Source organism: Trichechus manatus, unplaced genomic scaffold, assembly GCF_000243295.1.
Source record: "Trichechus manatus latirostris isolate Lorelei unplaced genomic scaffold, TriManLat1.0 scaffold00001, whole genome shotgun sequence".
Classification (NCBI taxonomy): Eukaryota; Metazoa; Chordata; class Mammalia; order Sirenia; family Trichechidae; genus Trichechus; species Trichechus manatus.
The window spans coordinates 19043371-19060846 of NW_004443937.1; the positions used below are offsets into that span (position 1 = coordinate 19043371).

The 17476-nt window shown below is 53.3% G+C and overlaps 1 protein-coding gene across 1 annotated transcript in view; it reads left to right on the forward strand.

The window, feature by feature from the left end:
* The window catches only part of UROC1 (urocanate hydratase 1), a 45301-nt gene that overhangs the window by 16832 nt on the left and 10993 nt on the right, over positions 1-17476 (forward strand). The window contains exons 9-17 of the mRNA XM_004368690.2: positions 1350-1438; positions 3849-3911; positions 4223-4402; positions 4864-4961; positions 5695-5767; positions 7472-7593; positions 12144-12214; positions 13373-13471; positions 16423-16522. Coding sequence (XP_004368747.1) covers positions 1350-1438; positions 3849-3911; positions 4223-4402; positions 4864-4961; positions 5695-5767; positions 7472-7593; positions 12144-12214; positions 13373-13471; positions 16423-16522 — 895 coding nt within the window. The remainder of the gene's footprint in view (positions 1-1349; positions 1439-3848; positions 3912-4222; positions 4403-4863; positions 4962-5694; positions 5768-7471; positions 7594-12143; positions 12215-13372; positions 13472-16422; positions 16523-17476) is intronic.

Sequence of the window (17476 nt, forward strand, 5' to 3'; positions counted from 1 at the left end):
GCCCCTCTTCTCTCCCCTCTCACCCTCACACCCACCCATCCCCTCTCTACCCCTCCCCTCATGCCCACCCGTCTCCTCTCCACCCCTCCCCTCACACCCACCCATCTCCTCTCCACCCCTCCCCTCTCCACCCCTCCCCTCACACCCTCCTGTCTTCTCTCCTGGCCCTCACTCCCCTCCTCCACAAAGCCTCCCTGAGCTCATTGTCTCGGTTCCCCTGGCAGCATAGCTTCTTGCCTTCAAAATATCCATCACATGGGATTATCTATGCGCATTGGCTGGTCTCCCACCAAACTGTGACCTTCCGTGGGCTGGAACACTTCCCTGTATCCTACCTTATCCCCAAACCTAGCACTGTGCATGGAAGGGAGACAATAAATGCTTGTGGACCTCCCCGCCACTTCAGCTCAAAGGGCTCACAGTCAAGTTGAGGAGGCAGACATGTCCCTTCAACAGAGGCAGGGAGCTTTCCCCAAAGACAAGAAGGGAAGCAGGAGACAGAGGAGGTGAGAACTTTGAGACCAGCCACAGTGATGCACACCAGGGTGATGTGTAGTTAGTTACACTAAGCCTGCCATACTTACCTGTATCTGTTAGAAGTGCAGTTGGCTGCAGGTGACAGAACACCTAATTCCAGTGGCTTACACAAACAGGGTGTTACTTTTCTTACACAACCAGCAGTGTCAGGGCCAACATCTCTAGAGATTCTTGGGCTTTCCTCATGTATACAAAATGGCTGCTCCAGCCTCAGCCATCCCATCCACATTCAAGGCAGGAAGAAGGAAGAGGGAAAGTGACAGCTATGACTGGCTCTATATGAGGAAGAAACTGCCTCAGAAACTCCTTCAGTCAACACCTTCTTGGTCAGTACTGGATCAAATGGATGTTCTTATCTGCAAAAACCGAACCAAACCCATTGCTATCAAGTCGATTCCGACTCATGGCAACCCTATAGTGGCACAGTGGTTAAGTGTTTGGCTGCTAACCAAAAGGTTGACAGTTCGAATCCACCAGCTGCTCCTTGGAAACCTCATGGGGCAGTTCTACTCTGTCCTATAGGGTCGCTATGAGTCTTATCTGCAAGGGCAGCTGAAAGCAGTGGGCAGGGTTGTTGTGATTTTTTTCCACGTGATTTATCTCCTGGGACTTAACACAGTGTCCCCTGACAAAATCTTGGTTCTGTAGATAAGGAAGGCAGGAGAGGGAATAAAAACTGTGAAGGTAGCTCATTGTGTGCCCTGACACTGTACTATGAAAGTCAGGCAATGGATGTGGGGGATGGCACCTTCTTAGGTGAAAGGGAGACCCCCCCATGGGGTGTGTAACCACCCTGTGTGTTGCGGTCCCAGGTGGATAAAGCAGCCCTTGAGAAGCGCCACAAACAAGGCTGGCTGATGGAGGTGACTGACAGCCTGGACCACTGCATCCAGAGGCTCAGGTACAGCTCCAGGCTCGACCCAGAGCCCAGACACCCAAGCGTGTCCATCCGGGAGGAGCGCTGGATGCCGGGCTGCTCTGAGGGGGCCTGTGTAATGCCTGGCACCTAGCAGCAGGCCCCAAGCCAAGTGACTCAGAGGTCTGCAGTAGAAATATCACAGGAAGGGTCTTTTAAGAATCTCATTCCTTGCTGGTTATTATTGCTGGTGTGCAGAAAGCCACTGAATTTTGTGCATTTGGGGGTCAGACACTGGCTCTAATAGGTTCTCAGTTCTCTTGGTGTTCCTGAGAGCCAGCCCCAACTTTTGCAAAGAGTGTGCCCTCTTTTCCTCACTGCTGTGGGCTCAGCACCCAGCCCAAGCCTGGTACAGAGGAGGTGCTCAGCACGGCGTTTCTGCTCAATGTGCCCCTGCCAGGCTTAGCCAAGCTGACCCTTCTCTCCAGTTAGGGTCTTAGGTTGTCTGTGCAGCTTCAAGGGTAGCATGTCCTCTCCTGTTTAATGCCTTTCCAGGCATTTTAGTGGAAACTTGGGAAAATGGCTCTGGGTGCTGCTGATCCGCTGCCATTTTTGAAGCGTTCTCTCAATCACTTTATTTTGAAGAGCAGAGTCCTGTCTGAGGAAGACGCGTTAGTGCCATGATTCCCAACCCTGGCTACATTAGACTCACCGAGGGACCTTAAACCTGGTTTATACGCACATTTTCAAATATACACAACAGTTGAGAAAATAATGCGATGAACTCCCAAGTATCCCCAGTACCCAGGTTGGATACTATTTTGACATAGAATTTTTAAAATATCAGTTTGACCGCATCGCACCAAAACTCATTTAACACTCTCAGATAATGCTCCATTAACTGTAGGAGAAATTCCAGACTCCTTGTGTGGCATTGAGGGCCTTTCCTGATGGGGCTGCTGTTTTCGTTCAGGCAGTTTAGCATCCTGACTGCACCCGCCCCACACACACATGCACCCATTTCCAACCATTTGGATATTTTTTTTTATTTTATTGTTTATTGTACTTCAGGTGAAGGCTTACAGAACAAATAGTTTCTCATGAAACAGTAGTACACATGTTGTTTTATGACATTGGTTAACAACCCCGCAACATGTCAACCCTCTAACTTCTCAACCTTTCGGATATTTTTGTCATCTCTAAATATCCCCTTCTATCTGCCTCCTTCTGTCACCCACGTAAAGTTTGGGCCATGTTAATTCCTGCTCACACACACATACACACACATGCATGCACAAACATGCGTGCTCACACACACGTATGCACACACATGCATGCACGCGCACACACGTGGGCACACCATACACACATGCATGCATGCATGCAAATATGCACATACATGCACATGTACATACACAGAACAAAATCAGTTCAAATCGATTTAAGCAACTGCCTTAAGCAACCTCTCTTGTCAAGTTTCTGATCCTTGAGCCGGGGAAGACACAACTGAGAATGGAATGAGCCTCCCAGGGGCTTGCAGGTCCTTCCCTGGTGCTGCAGTTGGAATTCAATTCTCCTTCCCCCAGACACTTCAGGTTTCAGACTGGCCTCCCTCACTGCTTTGTGATTACGTGTTGTTGTTTGTTTGTTTTCCTGCTTTATTATCTTTGAGCACTGGGGAGAGAGGAGCACATTGGTCACCAGCCATGGCGTTCTTGGATGGCAAAACCTCCATTTCTTAGCTGGTGCCACACTGTTCTACTTATTGTTGCTTTGTGATACCTTCTAATACCTGTAAGGGCTGTTATTTATTCAAATCTTCTTTCCTCCAAAATATGCTTTGATTTTTATTGTCCTTTATTTTTTCAAATAATTTTTAAAATCATCTTTAGTGAATTCTCTGATTTTTCAGGATTACTTTTAGTGAGTTCTAGAGAGATCCCCACTAGAGGTCTAATAGCAATAACCCTAATTCCATAAATCGCCTTGGGAATAATTATCATCACTGTCATGTCCATGCTCCCATCTGTCACCATGCTCCCCCTACATGTTATGTCTTTTGACACAGGCCCTATACTCACACACAAGAATTTTGGGGGTCACTTGGGCCTTTCAAGGAATGATGGTGGTGCAGTGGTTAAAGTGCTCGAACACTAAGTGACAGGTCTGCTGTTCGAGCCCACCAGCCGCTCCGTGGAAGAAAGATGTGGCTGTCTGCTTCCATAAAGATTTATAGCCTTGGAAACCCTATGGGGCAGTTCTACTCTGTCTTGTGGGGTTGCTTTGAGTCGGAATCTACTCAACGGCAGTGGGTTTGGTTTTTGTTTTGGGATTGGGCCTTTCATATTTTTGTCACTTTGTGCTCAACCTGTGTTGGTGAGAGTGGAGGGTTGTCACAGGGCAGTTGTGGACAGGTGTGACGGGGCCATCTTGGTCTGACTTTGTGCCCTTTTAGGGAAGCAAGGAAAAAGAAGGAGGTGCTCAGCCTTGGCTACCATGGCAACGTGGTGCATCTTTGGTGAGTGGGGGTGAGGAGTGGGAGTGGCAGCCTGAGGGACCCCAGGTGACCCTCTCCAGCATAGGTCCTGATGCTGGCCAGGCGCTCCTGCGTCTCAGAGCCAAGGCTTCTTGCTGGAGCTGATTACTGCCCTCTCTGCCGGCCCCAGCTGCCTTCTTGCCAGCGCTCTTTCTGGGGGAAAGCCCGATTAGACTCCATCCCTGTGTACTGACTGCAAGCCGGCAAATGTGCTGCAGCCTCTTCCTCACCAACCCCTTACCTGGGGCCCAGACTGTCCCCTGCCCTGTGCTAGCCACCCATGTCTTCCCCAGGGAGCGCCTGGTACATGAGCTGGATACAACAGGGGAGCTCCTTGTGGACCTCGGGTCAGATCAGACATCCTGTCACAACCCCTTCAATGGTGGCTACTACCCTGTGCAGCTTGGCTTCTTGGAGGCCCAGAACCTCCTGGCCTCCAACCCCGAAGCATTCAAGGGCCTGGTGCAGGAGAGGTGTGTGTGTGTGTGCGTGCACATGCTGTGGGATGGGGCAGCCCTCCTTGTCATGCTGTGGTGTGAGCCTGGTTCTCCAGTCACTAGCTGTGTGGTCTTGGGCAAAACCCTTAACCTCTCTGAGCCTCTGTCTGCTCATCTGTCAGACGGGAGTCATGAAAATATAGGCCTCGTGGGAAAGTTGGGGGCAAAGTGAAACGGTATTTGTAAACACCCGGTGTACCTTCTGACACAGTTGGTGCTCAGCAAACGCTGGTGGAGTTGGGAGTCACTAGCTTGAGAAAGCTTTAAGGAGGGGCATTTGTCAGTAAATGTGTGCTCAGGGGGCTGCCAGCTCGTCTGGAAGGGCATCGAGGATTTAAGGGGATGGCATGGAGGCAGAAGTGAGCTTGGAGGAGCAGGCCCAAGGAGGGGGCAGGAGGGCACAGGGGCATTTGAGTTGATAGGGTTTCTCCTTGCAGCCTGAGGAGGCAGGTCTCAGCCATCAACAGGCTGGCTCAGGAGAACTTCTTCTTTTGGGACTACGGCAACGCCTTCCTCTTGGAGGCCCAGCGAGCAGGTGAGAGCAGGGAGCCGGGGGCACAGAGACACCAGCTTTGGGCCACCTCCCTCTCAGCCAGGGAGGCCCTGTCAGTGCCCAGGGCCAGGGTGACAAGCTTGCTGGCTTCACGCACCTCTACCCAGGTCTTCTGGAAGCTGGTCCTGACAGATGGCTTGGACTCTCTGGGCCTCAGTTTCTTCGTTTACCTTAACAACATAAATACGCTAAAGAGAGCAGGTTTGAGTCTCAGGCCAAGCTACAGTGTGCAAAATTTTTTTTTATGACAGTGATTTCTTTCTGTAAAACAGACAGTTGGTTCACAGAGTATAGCATTCAAAAGGCACAGGGAGAAGTCTCCCTTCTAGCCTGTCTTCTGCACCCCACTCCCTCTGGGAGGGCTCCCAAGCATCCACTGTGAGATGGGTTCGCAACTTTGGGAAAGCGTGTACCGCTGATCCCCCACCGTCACGCACAAATGGCAGCATACTGCACACGGTTCTGCACCTGGCTTTCTTCTTTTCTTGTACTTGAAGAAGACTGCGGGGTCCTCCCTATCGAGACCAGAAGAGCTTCCTCAGCCCCCTGTGCCCTCTGGTGGATATTGAAGCTGTTTCTCATGTGTGGCTCCTGTGGGGTTGTGGTGATGACCATGTGTGTCCTCACAGTGCACAGTCCTGTGCCCTCCCCAATGCCCCCCAGGCCTGCCATCTATGGAGCCCAGGTGAGTCTGCTCGGGGTGCTCTGTCCGCAGGAGCTGATGTGGAGAAGAAAGGGGTCAATAAGACAGAATCTCGCTACCCCTCGTATGTCCAGCACATTATGGGGTAAGTGAAGGGCGGCTGCCAGGTCTAGGGTGCCCAGTGCCACCCCACACCATCCAGGCCTGCTCTCTGGACATTAGATTGGGAAGGCTAATCCTTTGATCATGACCAAGGGCATGCCCTGAGACCTGCATGGGGCTCCAGAGAGTCAAGGGGATTTCCACCATAAAATGCAGGGGGAAAGGGGTTGAAACATGTGAGGGACTTTCTCAGGGCATCCAGGACAAGGCCACGGGAGTCAGCAACAAGATCACTCCTGAGGTGCACATCCCAGTCCTAAATGGGGCCTTGAGGAGGTGCCTACCCCTGGGGTCTTGGGTCAGGGGCACCAGTGGGGAAGTGATGGTCTGGTGCATGAGGGCCAGCAGCCCATGCGCCCTCTGAAGCACACACCAGGGTGTGTGGGGAGCGTTGGGGCCATGCCCAGGACAAGCAGGGAGGAGGGGAGGTAACCAGGAAGGGTGACTTGGAGCCAAGGGTGGAGGCTTTGAAAGACAAGAGAAGGGGTTTGGACCTTCTCCTGTAGGCTAGGGGAGCTGCTGAAGACTTCAAGCCAGTGAGGGTGGTGGACAGGGAGGGAGGTGTCACGATGTTGTGGAAGAGTCACCAGTCTTTGGTATGCAGAGAGAGGGGATGGAGAAGGATGGAGGTGAGAAAGACCAACCTCTACATTCTGGAGTTCATTGTGGGCTGGAAGCAGGTCCAGGGGTGAGATGGGCCACCAGGCTGCGGACTGGGGGCAGCTGGGGTCCCTCTGAGGAGGAAGACCCATGGGTAGCCCACGAGAGGAGGCATTGACTGGTGCTGAGGAGGGTGGTGACTGAGGTCACAGAGGCCATACATGGACATCAAGGTTGGTCACCTAGGAAAGTCAGTTCACCTAAAGCAAATTTCTTGAAGGCCGAGATCCTGCATTTACTTGTTTCTCCCAGATATTTATGTTTAGTTGACAGATTTTCAGGTTGTCTTTATAACAGCAATTTAAGGAAATTTCTGCTTGTCTGTGTCCTAGCTCCCTGTGGCTGCAGCTAGAGATGGTGAGAGAGGGGGCTGAGGGGGACTGAGAGGGACTGAGGGGCAGAGAGAGAGGGACTAAGGGGGACGAGGAGGACTGAGGGGGGACTGAGGGGGAGTGGAAGGACAAGGAGGAGGCAAATATATGACGCAGTCTTTCTTTCGAATGTAAAATGTGCAAGAACGTCCCAAATAGACAGTACACTGACAAGCGTGTGCACCCACTCCTCCTCAGTCCTGTAGGTGCTCCTGTCCCCAGCCTCAGACTCAGTAGGAGGACAGAGCAGGTGTCCAAGGTGGGGTGGCCAAGGCAGGTTCGGAGCAGCTGGGCCTGGCCTGGGTGACCTGCAGGGGCCTGTGTGGTGATTCAGGACTCCTGGAGGGGGGACAGAACAGGAGGAGAAGGAGGAGGGGCAGAGCTGCCCACTGGCCAGTCTGCCCTGGGCTAAATTAGGCCTCTTGTTTCCTTCCTATGGCTCTGAAGCTTCCTGTCCAATTTAGGGGCAAGGGGCTTCGGCAAGAAGTCTGGAGGCTGAAGCCCCGCCTCACTATAGATGCTCACATGCTGTACCCCCCACCCCAGCTAGCACTCAGCCTTCACCCTGAGCTCTGGAGCACCTGCCAGCCACCCTCCTAGGGTCACGATGATTCTGGCCAGGTGTGCCCAATGTGATAAGTTGTTTGCCATTGTAGGGACATCTTCTCCCTGGGATTTGGGCCTTTCCGCTGGGTGTGCACGTCGGGGGACCCCCAGGACCTGGCTGTCACAGACCAGCTGGCCACGTCTGTGCTGGAGGAGGCCATTGCTGGTGGAGGTAATGCAGTGGGGAGGATACTTATGGGTGGGATGGTCCCTCAGTCCTGCCTCTGTGGGCAGAGGCTCCCACCACACACTTGCCTGGCAGATTCTGCCTAGGACTCATAGGTTTTGGGCATCTGGGGGGCACTTAGTGGCTACACAGAGGAACTCTAATAACATTAAGGGAAGCATGGAAGATCTTGATCCCCAAATATTATTCTGAGACTGTTGCCTGAAGCAGGCCCTGGCCTTTTTGTTATCACAGTATTGTGGAGCTGTGAGGGGCACAGGCCCCCATTCCAGCCCAGCCTCTGTATGCCTAGCTCTGTCTAGTCAGGACCCCTTGGTTGCAAGGGACAGAAAGCACTCAGAGCAGCTTATGGACTTGGGTCACTGAGAAGTCACATGCAGGACTTACTGAACACCCATCTCTGAGTGGTCACAGACCCAATATGCAATGTTCCTCTGGCCACGGTCACTCTCAGGCCCAACTTCCTTCATCATGGCCCCCATCACACACCATCATGGACCCATCATGCTCCTATAACACCTTAATCGTGGACCTGTCACAGCCCTCATCACAGTCCCGTCATGCCCCCCTTATGGCCCCATCATGCCCCATCATACCCCCATCACTCCCCCATCATACCCCCATCATGGTCCCATCATGCCCCAACCACAGCCCTCATCATGTTCCCATCATGGCCCCATCACTCCCCATCACAGCCCTCATCACCATCCCGTCACAGCCCCCATCATGCTCCCATTATGCCCCATCACGGTCCCATCATGACCCCATCATGCCCTGATCACAGCCCTCATCACTGTCCCATCACAGCCCCATCGCAGTCCCATCATGGCCCCCATCACAGTCCCCATCATGCCCCCATCACGTCCCCATTACAGCCCCCATCACGGCCCTCATCACAGTCCACAACATGCCCCCATCACACCCCTATCACAGCCCCCATTGTGGCCCTCATCACAGTCTCATCATGGACCCAATCATGCCACCATAACAGCCCCCATCATGCCCCCATCATGGCCTCCATCACATCTCCATCATGTCCCCCATGAGGGCCCCATCACATCCCCCATCACGGCCTCATCACGCCTGCATCACAGCCCCCATTACAACCCCCTCATGCCCACTTCATGCCCTCATTATTCCCCCATCACACCCCAATCACATCCTCAACATGGCCCTCATCAAGCTCCCATTATGGTGTCATCACAGCCCTCATCATGGCCCCAATTATGAACCCCATAGCCCCAACATGGCCCTTATCATGGCCCCATCACATCACCTATCATGGCCCAATCATGTATGCCATCAAGTACACCATCATGCCTCCATCATAGCCCCCATCATGCCCATATCAAGCCCTCATCATACCCCCAGAACACCCCAGTCTTGGCCCCAACATGGCCCTCATCACGATCTCATCACGAATCCCATCATGGCCTCTGTCACAACGCCCATCACACCACCATCACAGCCCCATCATAGCTTTCATCACACCCCCATCAGGGCCCCATCATAGCCCTATCATGCCCCCATCACAGCCCCCATCATAGTCCACATTACAGCCCCCATCACAGCTCCCATGATAGCCTTATCACTGCCCCATCACAACCCCCATCACACCACCATCGCCCAAACTATGCTCCCATCAAACCCATATCACACCCCCATCACAGTCCTCATTATGGCCTCATCACGTCCCTATCATTCTGTCATCATGATCCCATCACATCCCATCCCAGCCCCCATCACACCCCTGCTGTGGCTCCCATCATGGCCTCATCACACCCCAGTCACGGCCACCATCACGTCTTCATCACGGACCCATCATGGCCCCATCACCATCACCATCACACCTCCATCACGGCCCTTTCACAGCCCCCCTCATGGCCCCTTCGTGGCCTCCATCATGCTCCCATTAGGCCCCATCATAGCCCCATCAGGGACCCATCACAGCCCTCATCACAGCCCCCATCATGACTCCATCATGGTCCCCATCATGCCCCCCTCATGGGCCCATCATAGCCCCATCTTGCCCATGTCACAACCCCCATCATGCCACCATCATGGAGCCATCATAGCTTCCATCATGCCCACTTCACAGCCCTGATCAGAGTCCCTTCATGGCCCTATCACACCCCCATCATGGCCCCATCACAGCCCCCATCAGGGCCCCATCATAGCCCTATCCCCATCACGGCCCCATCACAACCCCCATCACAGTCTCATCATGGCCCCCATCACACCCCATCACACTCCCATAATGGTCCCCATCATGTCCCATCATGGTCCCCATCACAGACCCATTCAGGCCCCATCACACCCCATCATGCCCCTGCAGCATATGAGCTTGGGAGCTCAGGTGCACGCCTTTGTGAGACTGCCTGCCAATGCAGAGGGCTTCCCTGTTCTACCTTCCATGCCTACCATGTCACTCATGTTTTTGTGTCAGAGTTTCTCAAGTTTATCTTTGACTTTGCTGACACAAAGTGCTGGTCTTGCCTTTTTCCGTGGGTGATTGTGGTCTCCCCATGTCTACATGCCCATCCCCTTTTCTCATCCCCAGTCTGTTCTTGTTTAATGAATTTGGTGTAGTTTATTACCTGGGGAAGAGGAGGCAGTTAGTTTATGAAACTTCCTCATCTGTCCAGCTCTTTTCCTGAAGTTGCTCTGAAGGTTTCTGGCAAGTCCAGGCTGGCCTCTTCTGTATCTTCTGCATCTCTGTGTGGGTTGTTGGGCCTTTGCTGGTTGCTCTAAATTCCCAGGGGCCATTTTAACCCTGCTGCTGGCATCCTGTGTAGGTGGGCTGGTCCCAGGCGCAGGGACCTAGGGCAGGGAACCAGGCTGGGGAACCAGGCTGGGGGTTGAATGACCACCTATGTGGGAGGACACAGGCTGGAGCAAGGCCGAGGGTGGAGGGACAGGAGAGGTCAAGGGTCTTCTCTGGGTGAACCTTGTCAGATGCCTTCCGAGGCCTCCTCTGGCTCGGGAATAGCTCCACACCCCTCCAGGGGGTGAGCCCTGCCCTGCTCACCCTGCTCCTGCCTCCAGTGGGTGCTGGTGGGTGTTTTACAGCCAGCCGTCAGAGAGAAGCCCTGGTTTGTTGTGCTTGCTGATGTGTGTGGTGTTGCTGTGATGTCACTGGTTGTGGAGCTGGAGGGGACATGTGTGGCCACCATCACACGGGTCTCCACTATGCACACATAGACAGAACCAGCTATGAGAGCATACACACAGCACAGTGTAGTCAGTTAGGAGGTGAGGAGCTGCAAGTATTGCCTCCGCTTTTAATATAGTTTATTTAGCTGTAAGTTCATTTAATTAAATGTTTAATGGTGTCTGTGTTTAATAACCAGCACATAAAATTCCTGAAGATTTAGCAGTCTGCTCTTATGAGCACACTCTGCTCTGGCTCACCGTGGTGGCCACCTCCTCCACATGCCCTGTGTACTCAGCCCAACTGGTCTCTGACTATTACTGGGATGGGCCAAGTTGTTCCCACCTCAGGGCCTTTGTACTTGCTCTTTCTGCCTAGAACCCTGTTCCTGCTGGCATTCATGTAGCTGGTTCCTCCTTGGCCTTTAGAACTCAGCTTGAGTGTCACCCTCTCAGAGAGGCCTCCTTGGTCCCCTGAGCCTCCCTCCTAGTCACTATCTCACCCTACTCTTATTGTCCTCATAGCACGTAGCCCTCTTTGCTTCCCAGTGCCTAGCACGGTGTCTGTGTACAGTCAGTGCTTCGTAAGTGTTTGCTGAGGGAATGAATGTATCAGGCACTGGGCTACACAGGTCTGTGCACTATTTCCTATGATCACTGACCTTGCTGGTTCCCAGAGTTGGGAGGACTGTGCAGAGCCCCAGGCAGGGATCTGATCCACAGATAGACCCCTGCAACCACCCAGGCCTACGCCCACAGAATCTCTACTGTGGGGCTGGAACGGAGTGTGCCCAAACCCTGATTCAGGAGGCTGCCCCACCCTGCAGCCAAGCATGTGAATGGCCCAGTCCCCTACTGCAGTGCTCAGTGACTTTTCGGTCTCACAGTGTGGGCCACTGCCATGCTGCCTCTGCCCTGGTGTCTTCTCTCTGCTTTCTGAGCCTGCAGCTGGCCGGCTGCAGAGCTGCTATCGCCTCCCACCCTGCCCCCCACCCCATAACTGCCCAGCCCCTCGGGCTCTGCTGGTGATTCCTCAAGGCACACCCCAGGAGCAGAGGCCCCAGCCAGCCTGGGGCCATCACCAAGGACCATGAGTCCCATCTCTTCAGAGGGGGTCTCCCAGGAGTCCCCTGCTTGCCTTACAGCCCTGAGGGGTGAGGCTCAGCACCCTCCTCAAGTCCCCCTGCAAGCCCCCTCCTTCTGCACTGGTGAAGTTAGGGAAGGACAGTGGGGGTGGCCTGATGTGGTGCTGGGCATGGGGATTCCCTGACCCCTGTCCTGGACTCAGCCTATGTGAGGAAGGGTCTGTGCCTCTGGTGCAGGGAGAGGAGGTGGGAGCAGGGCCTCTAGGAGCCCTGATAGTCCTCCCCCTTCTCTGCTTACAGTGAACTCGTCTATAAAGCTGCAGTATATGGACAACATCCGCTGGATCCGTGAGGCTGCCCAGCACCAACTGGTGAGGGGCTTGGGGCCTGATGGGTAGCTGGGGTGGGCGTCGGGGGCCTGAAGGAGGTCACGGCTGCCTGGTCACTGCTGCCTGCGTCTGACTCTCAGATGAGCTTGCCAGGGCCTGAGCTGGCAGACGTGATCCCGAGCCCTGAGAGGGTTGGACACTGGACCCTGAGTGACTGTTCACGATGGCCCCCTCCATGGTGGCCACTAAGAAGAGCCGAAGCGACATCTTGCCCAGAGCCCTTCGGAAGGTGATGGGGCTCTGGGGCAGGCCAGGCCAGCCTGGTAGTGCTTCATTCAGCAGGAGTAGACACCCTGCATCCTGTTTGGGGAATCCAGGACTCCTCATCCGCAGTACTGCTGACATCTGGGGCCAAATCATTCTTTGTCATGGAGCCGTTGTAGGGTGTTGAGCAGCACCCCAGCCTCCACCCATGACAGCAGCACCCAAAAATGTCTTCAGCCATTGCCAAATATCTATGGTTGAGAACCACACGGCTAAACAGTGACCCATTTTCTTTTCCTGAAGCCTGCACTTCCTGGGAACAACCACCACCTGTCACCCCCTAGAGGTGCTATAGCATGGTGGTTGAGAGCGGAGCGCTGAGGACAGACACCACATGGGGCCGAGTCCCAGCTGTGCCACCGGCCCCTGGGTGACTACGAGGAGGCCTGCTCAGCCTCTGCGAAGCGGAGCTTGTGATGATAGTAACACTGTCTCCCTCTAGCACTCACGGACAAGGGGCGGCCTGTAAGGCACTGGAAGCTGTGCTAAGCACCACCCAGAGTAGCGCCGGATACTGATGATATTATTATCACGGGAAGGACTCAGGGCAATGCTCGTTATACGGAACATCCCCACAGCCAGGCGGAGCCAGGGTCTTAGAGGCCCCTTCAGGGTGCACCCTTAGATGACAGATTTTGGGGTTCTTGGGGGACCCAGACTGCATGTGGACACTTGGAGGGGCTGATGAGGCTGTCTGGTGAGCTGGGTAGCAGGGCTTATCTCAGGTCTGCAGGTCTTAGAGCTGCAGTGCCTCTGCAGCATCCTCCAGGACCTTCCTCAGGGCCATCTGGCTGCTGGCGGAGCACTGGGCCTGGCCTGGGTGCTGCCTGCGTCTCCCCATGTACCATGTCCTGGCACATCGGCCTCTCTCGACAGGTGGTGGGCTCGCAGGCGAGGATCCTGTACTCTGACCAGAAGGGCCGTGTAGCCATTGCTGTGGCCATCAACCATGCGATTGCCCAAGGGAAGATCAAGGTGAGGTGTCCTGTGCTGCCCTGGAGGCTTCCCTCAGCCTTTCCCATCGGCACAGCCTGTCCTGACTCAGGACATGGGGCTCCTGCCTGTGTCCCCACCCCCCTCACACCTCAGAAGTAGTGGTGAGCACTAAACTGCCACCATTTTAGGGATTCGGGTTTCACTTACAGCTTTGGTCCCTGTGGACCAGCCCTGAGAGGGACTCAGAGATGAGCCATCTCGGACCAGGCTCTACTCGGGGTGGGAAGGGTGTGAGGTGACCTGTGACGGGGTGGGAAGGAGACAGTGAAGGGGCGGGGGTCCTCCTGGGGGCTCCAGACTCTGAGTGTGTGTCCATGTGTGGGTGGGTGACTAGGGCTGGGAGTGGGCCTGACCTCAAATGCACTTGGGCAAGTCGGGTTCCCCTCTGAGCCTCAGTCTTCCTCTCCTGTGAAAGGAAAAATGTGAACCTCAAAGCGCGGTTGTGAGGATTAAGTGAGCCAGCTTTCAATACATCTTTTTAAAATTACCTTTTATAAATCATGGCAAATGTCACTGGCTTTCCCCATCTTCCTTTGGGTCTGCCTGACACCCTCCAGGGTGTAGAACCCAGCACACGGTGGAGGCCTCGCTCGTCTCTTACATGGGCTCATGCTTCTGTTCTGTCCGTGCCTCTCTGCTTGGAAGAGCCAGGAGTGTTAACGGTCAGCCATGAAATAGAAATCGCGACACGTGCAGGTGAAGGCTGCTCGTGGGAGCCTGGGGGCCTTGGCAGCAGAGACGTGGCCCCGCCCTTCTTGGGGAGCACCCCCGCCACCCCCCAGGCTCACTCACATCCAGGCTGGGGTTAGTCTGTCAGCAAGGAGACTGCCATTTTAATCATCCCCTCATTCAGCAACGCTTGGCCTAGCGCCTTTTCCTCTCTGCACCAGGCCTTGTTCTGGGCACAGGGACACAGCCCTGCCATCATGGCACCTATAGTGTGATGAAGGGAGACTGATGAGGCACAACAGATGTGCAAATGACAAGATGATTTCAGATGGTGAGGACACTGAGTCAGGTGATGAGGTGGGGAGAGATGAGGGAGTTGAGACTTTAGTGGGTGGTCAGGGCTGATGTAGGGCTGAGTCCTGAACCGTAAAAACGTGCCAGGATATCTGGGAAGGGCCATTCCAGGAAGAGGGACCTGCAAGCGCAAAGGTGAGGAGGGGGGGTTGGACAAGCTTGACCTGTCCAAGGAGAGAGAGGGGGTCCCCGAGGGAGGCAGCCAGCTAGGACAGGGTAGTAGGTGCTGAGGGGGAGGGTCCGCAGGGCCTCTGAATTCAGAACACTGGGGGTTTTCAGCCTTTCGGCAGGGTACATCCTCATAGTCCTTCTGGGGAGGGGTAAGAGGCAGCCTGTGAGACTCCGTGACCACCTGTGGGGGGCTGGAAAGATGACCCCATGGCCCAGTGGTAGAGAAGAAAGACCCCCAGGGCTTTTGCTGGGGATAGCTGTGTGGTGAAGCTCAGCTCTCTGCGTAGGCTCTGGGGACCACATCCTGACCTGCTTCTCTCTCCTGTTGTCTGAGGGGTAGAGAGCCAGACCAGAGCTCTCCCTTTCCCAAGGTGGTACAACCTCTCGGCCCACACTCTCCTTTCCCCCATCCTTCTAGCTTAGGCTCCCCTGTGCCCCATTCCTTCACTTGTGCCTTTAAATTATTCCAGGTAGAACTTATTTTTATGATGGAACCTCCCTGTGCACAGTGATCTGTAAACTTCTTTTAAAAAAGCAGTACATGGGCCAGTACAGGGGGCTGAGTTTGCCTGTCCTTAGATCTCACTCACTGCACTTTCCCACATGGTGTCCCACCACATGGGCGGGAAGTGGCAAAACTGCCTGTCACATCTCACAGGTCCCCAAGCTGCCTGGGGTCCTCTGGGAAACAAGGAATGCTGTCAACACATGTATTCCAAAGTAAACGCGAGTGCTTATACCATGTAACCCAAGGTCACACCCAAGGTCGTGTAGGGATGTAGTGCCAGCCATGCCTACCAACAGCAGGTCGCTCTTCCTGGGGTGGCCTGCTGGCCCCTTTTACATAGTGCAGGCTCAGGAGCCAGGCTGCCTGCGGTGTGTAGCACAACGGCAGAGCCCACGCATGTGGGTTTAAATCCCAGCTCCTCCACTCGCCTGCTCTGTAACTTTGGATAAGTTCCCTATCCTCTTTGTGCCTCAGTTTTCTCATGTGTAAAATGGGGGCCGTGACAGTAGTACCTACCTGGACAGGATTGTTGTGAAAATTGAATGAGCTAACACGTGTAAAGCACATGGGTGATGCCAGGCATGTAGAGAGCTGCAAAATCAATTGAATCTATTGTTAGTTATAGGATGGCACAGTAAAGGTTTCTGTGTAGGGCTCTAGTCTGGAAGATTCTGGTAACTTACAAAAGAATAATCCTGGTCCAGCCTGGGAGAGGCCTGTTTTATCTGGTATTTCCTCATTTCTTTTTAAAAACAAGCAAACAAAAAAAAACCCCGAAGTCCTGCCCATTAGTCAGCAGGTTCTGGGAAAGCATGCCTTGTTGGGGACAGGCCATCTGTGATTTCTAAGTGATGGGCCTGCGGTATTCACGCCCCTGGTGTTAGAAGCCATCTTCTTACTTTAAATCTAATGTTTTTAAACAGATAAGACCTCGTGTGATTAAAAAAAAAGAACTCCAAGTGCAAAAGAGAATTCAGGAAAAAGCCAACTTCCTTTCCGCCTGTCCCACAGACATTGGCAACCCCCCTTTTCTTGGGTGCATATAGAAGCGTATACCCATATGGACCCTTCTCACACTGATGGCGGCACTCTGGCATCTTGCTGACGAGGGTCTATTTTCAGGGGGAGGGACCTGAAGGGCCTCTGATTGGCCTGTTGCCTGACCTCTGCCCTCCACGGGGCAACTGGACGCCATTGGCTGACATCTCACGTTCTTCCCATGCTGTAGGCACCGGTGGTCCTGAGCCGAGACCACCATGATGTGAGTGGCACAGACAGCCCTTTTAGGGAGACTTCGAACATTTACGACGGCTCTGCCTTCTGTGCAGGTGAGAAAGACAAAAACATTGAAAAAAGTGTTTTAATATTGATTTGGATTTCATTTAAAAATCAGAGGATTCATTCAGTCATTCATGATGTTGTGGAAAATGTTCTGGGGCGCAAGAGACTTGGGGTAGGGTGGCCAACCCAGGACTGTGGGGTTCCAGTTGTAAAACTGGGCCAGTGCCAGATAAACCCTAGACTTGGTTGTGCATCTTGCCGGGTGATCAACAAGGTGCTTAAAGTTTCTGAGCCTCCATTTCCTCATCTGTAAAATGGAAATAATAGTACTACCTCAATGAATTCATACACATGCAGCACTTAGATCAGTGTGCCGTAGTGAATGTTAGCTGCTGCTGCTGCTACTACCACTGTAATTATTATAATCATTACAGAGGTTAGCGGGTTCTAATCCTGGCATAGCTCTCTCATTCCCAGCACTTGAGGGCTCCTTACATTAAGGACAAGATCCCAGGGGAAAGAGGTGGACACTCAGAAATACCATCTGCATCATTTTTTTCAGGGACTTGGTTCCATTTCATCTAAGTTATGTAATTTATGAGTATAAAGCTGTTATTCCCTTATTATCCTTTTAATGTCTGTGGGGGGTCTGTCATAATGTCCTCTTTCATATTCCCTATATTAGTAATTTGTGTCTTGTCTATTTTTGCTTGGTCACTCTGGCTAGAAGTTTATCTATTTTATTGATCTTTTCAAAGAAGAAACTTTTTATTTTTTTAATTTTTTAACATACATTGTTATGAGATCCCAACCGCTCACCCCATTCTGTGACAGCACACTCCTCCCCTCCGCCCCTGATTCCCCATGAACGTTCAACCAGCTCCTAACTCTCTCTGCCTTCCCCTCTCACCTCTGGACAGAAGCCGCCACTTTGGTCTCTTATATTACTTGTCTAAGAGGCACATTCTCCACAAGTATCACTTTATGTCCCCCAGTCCAGT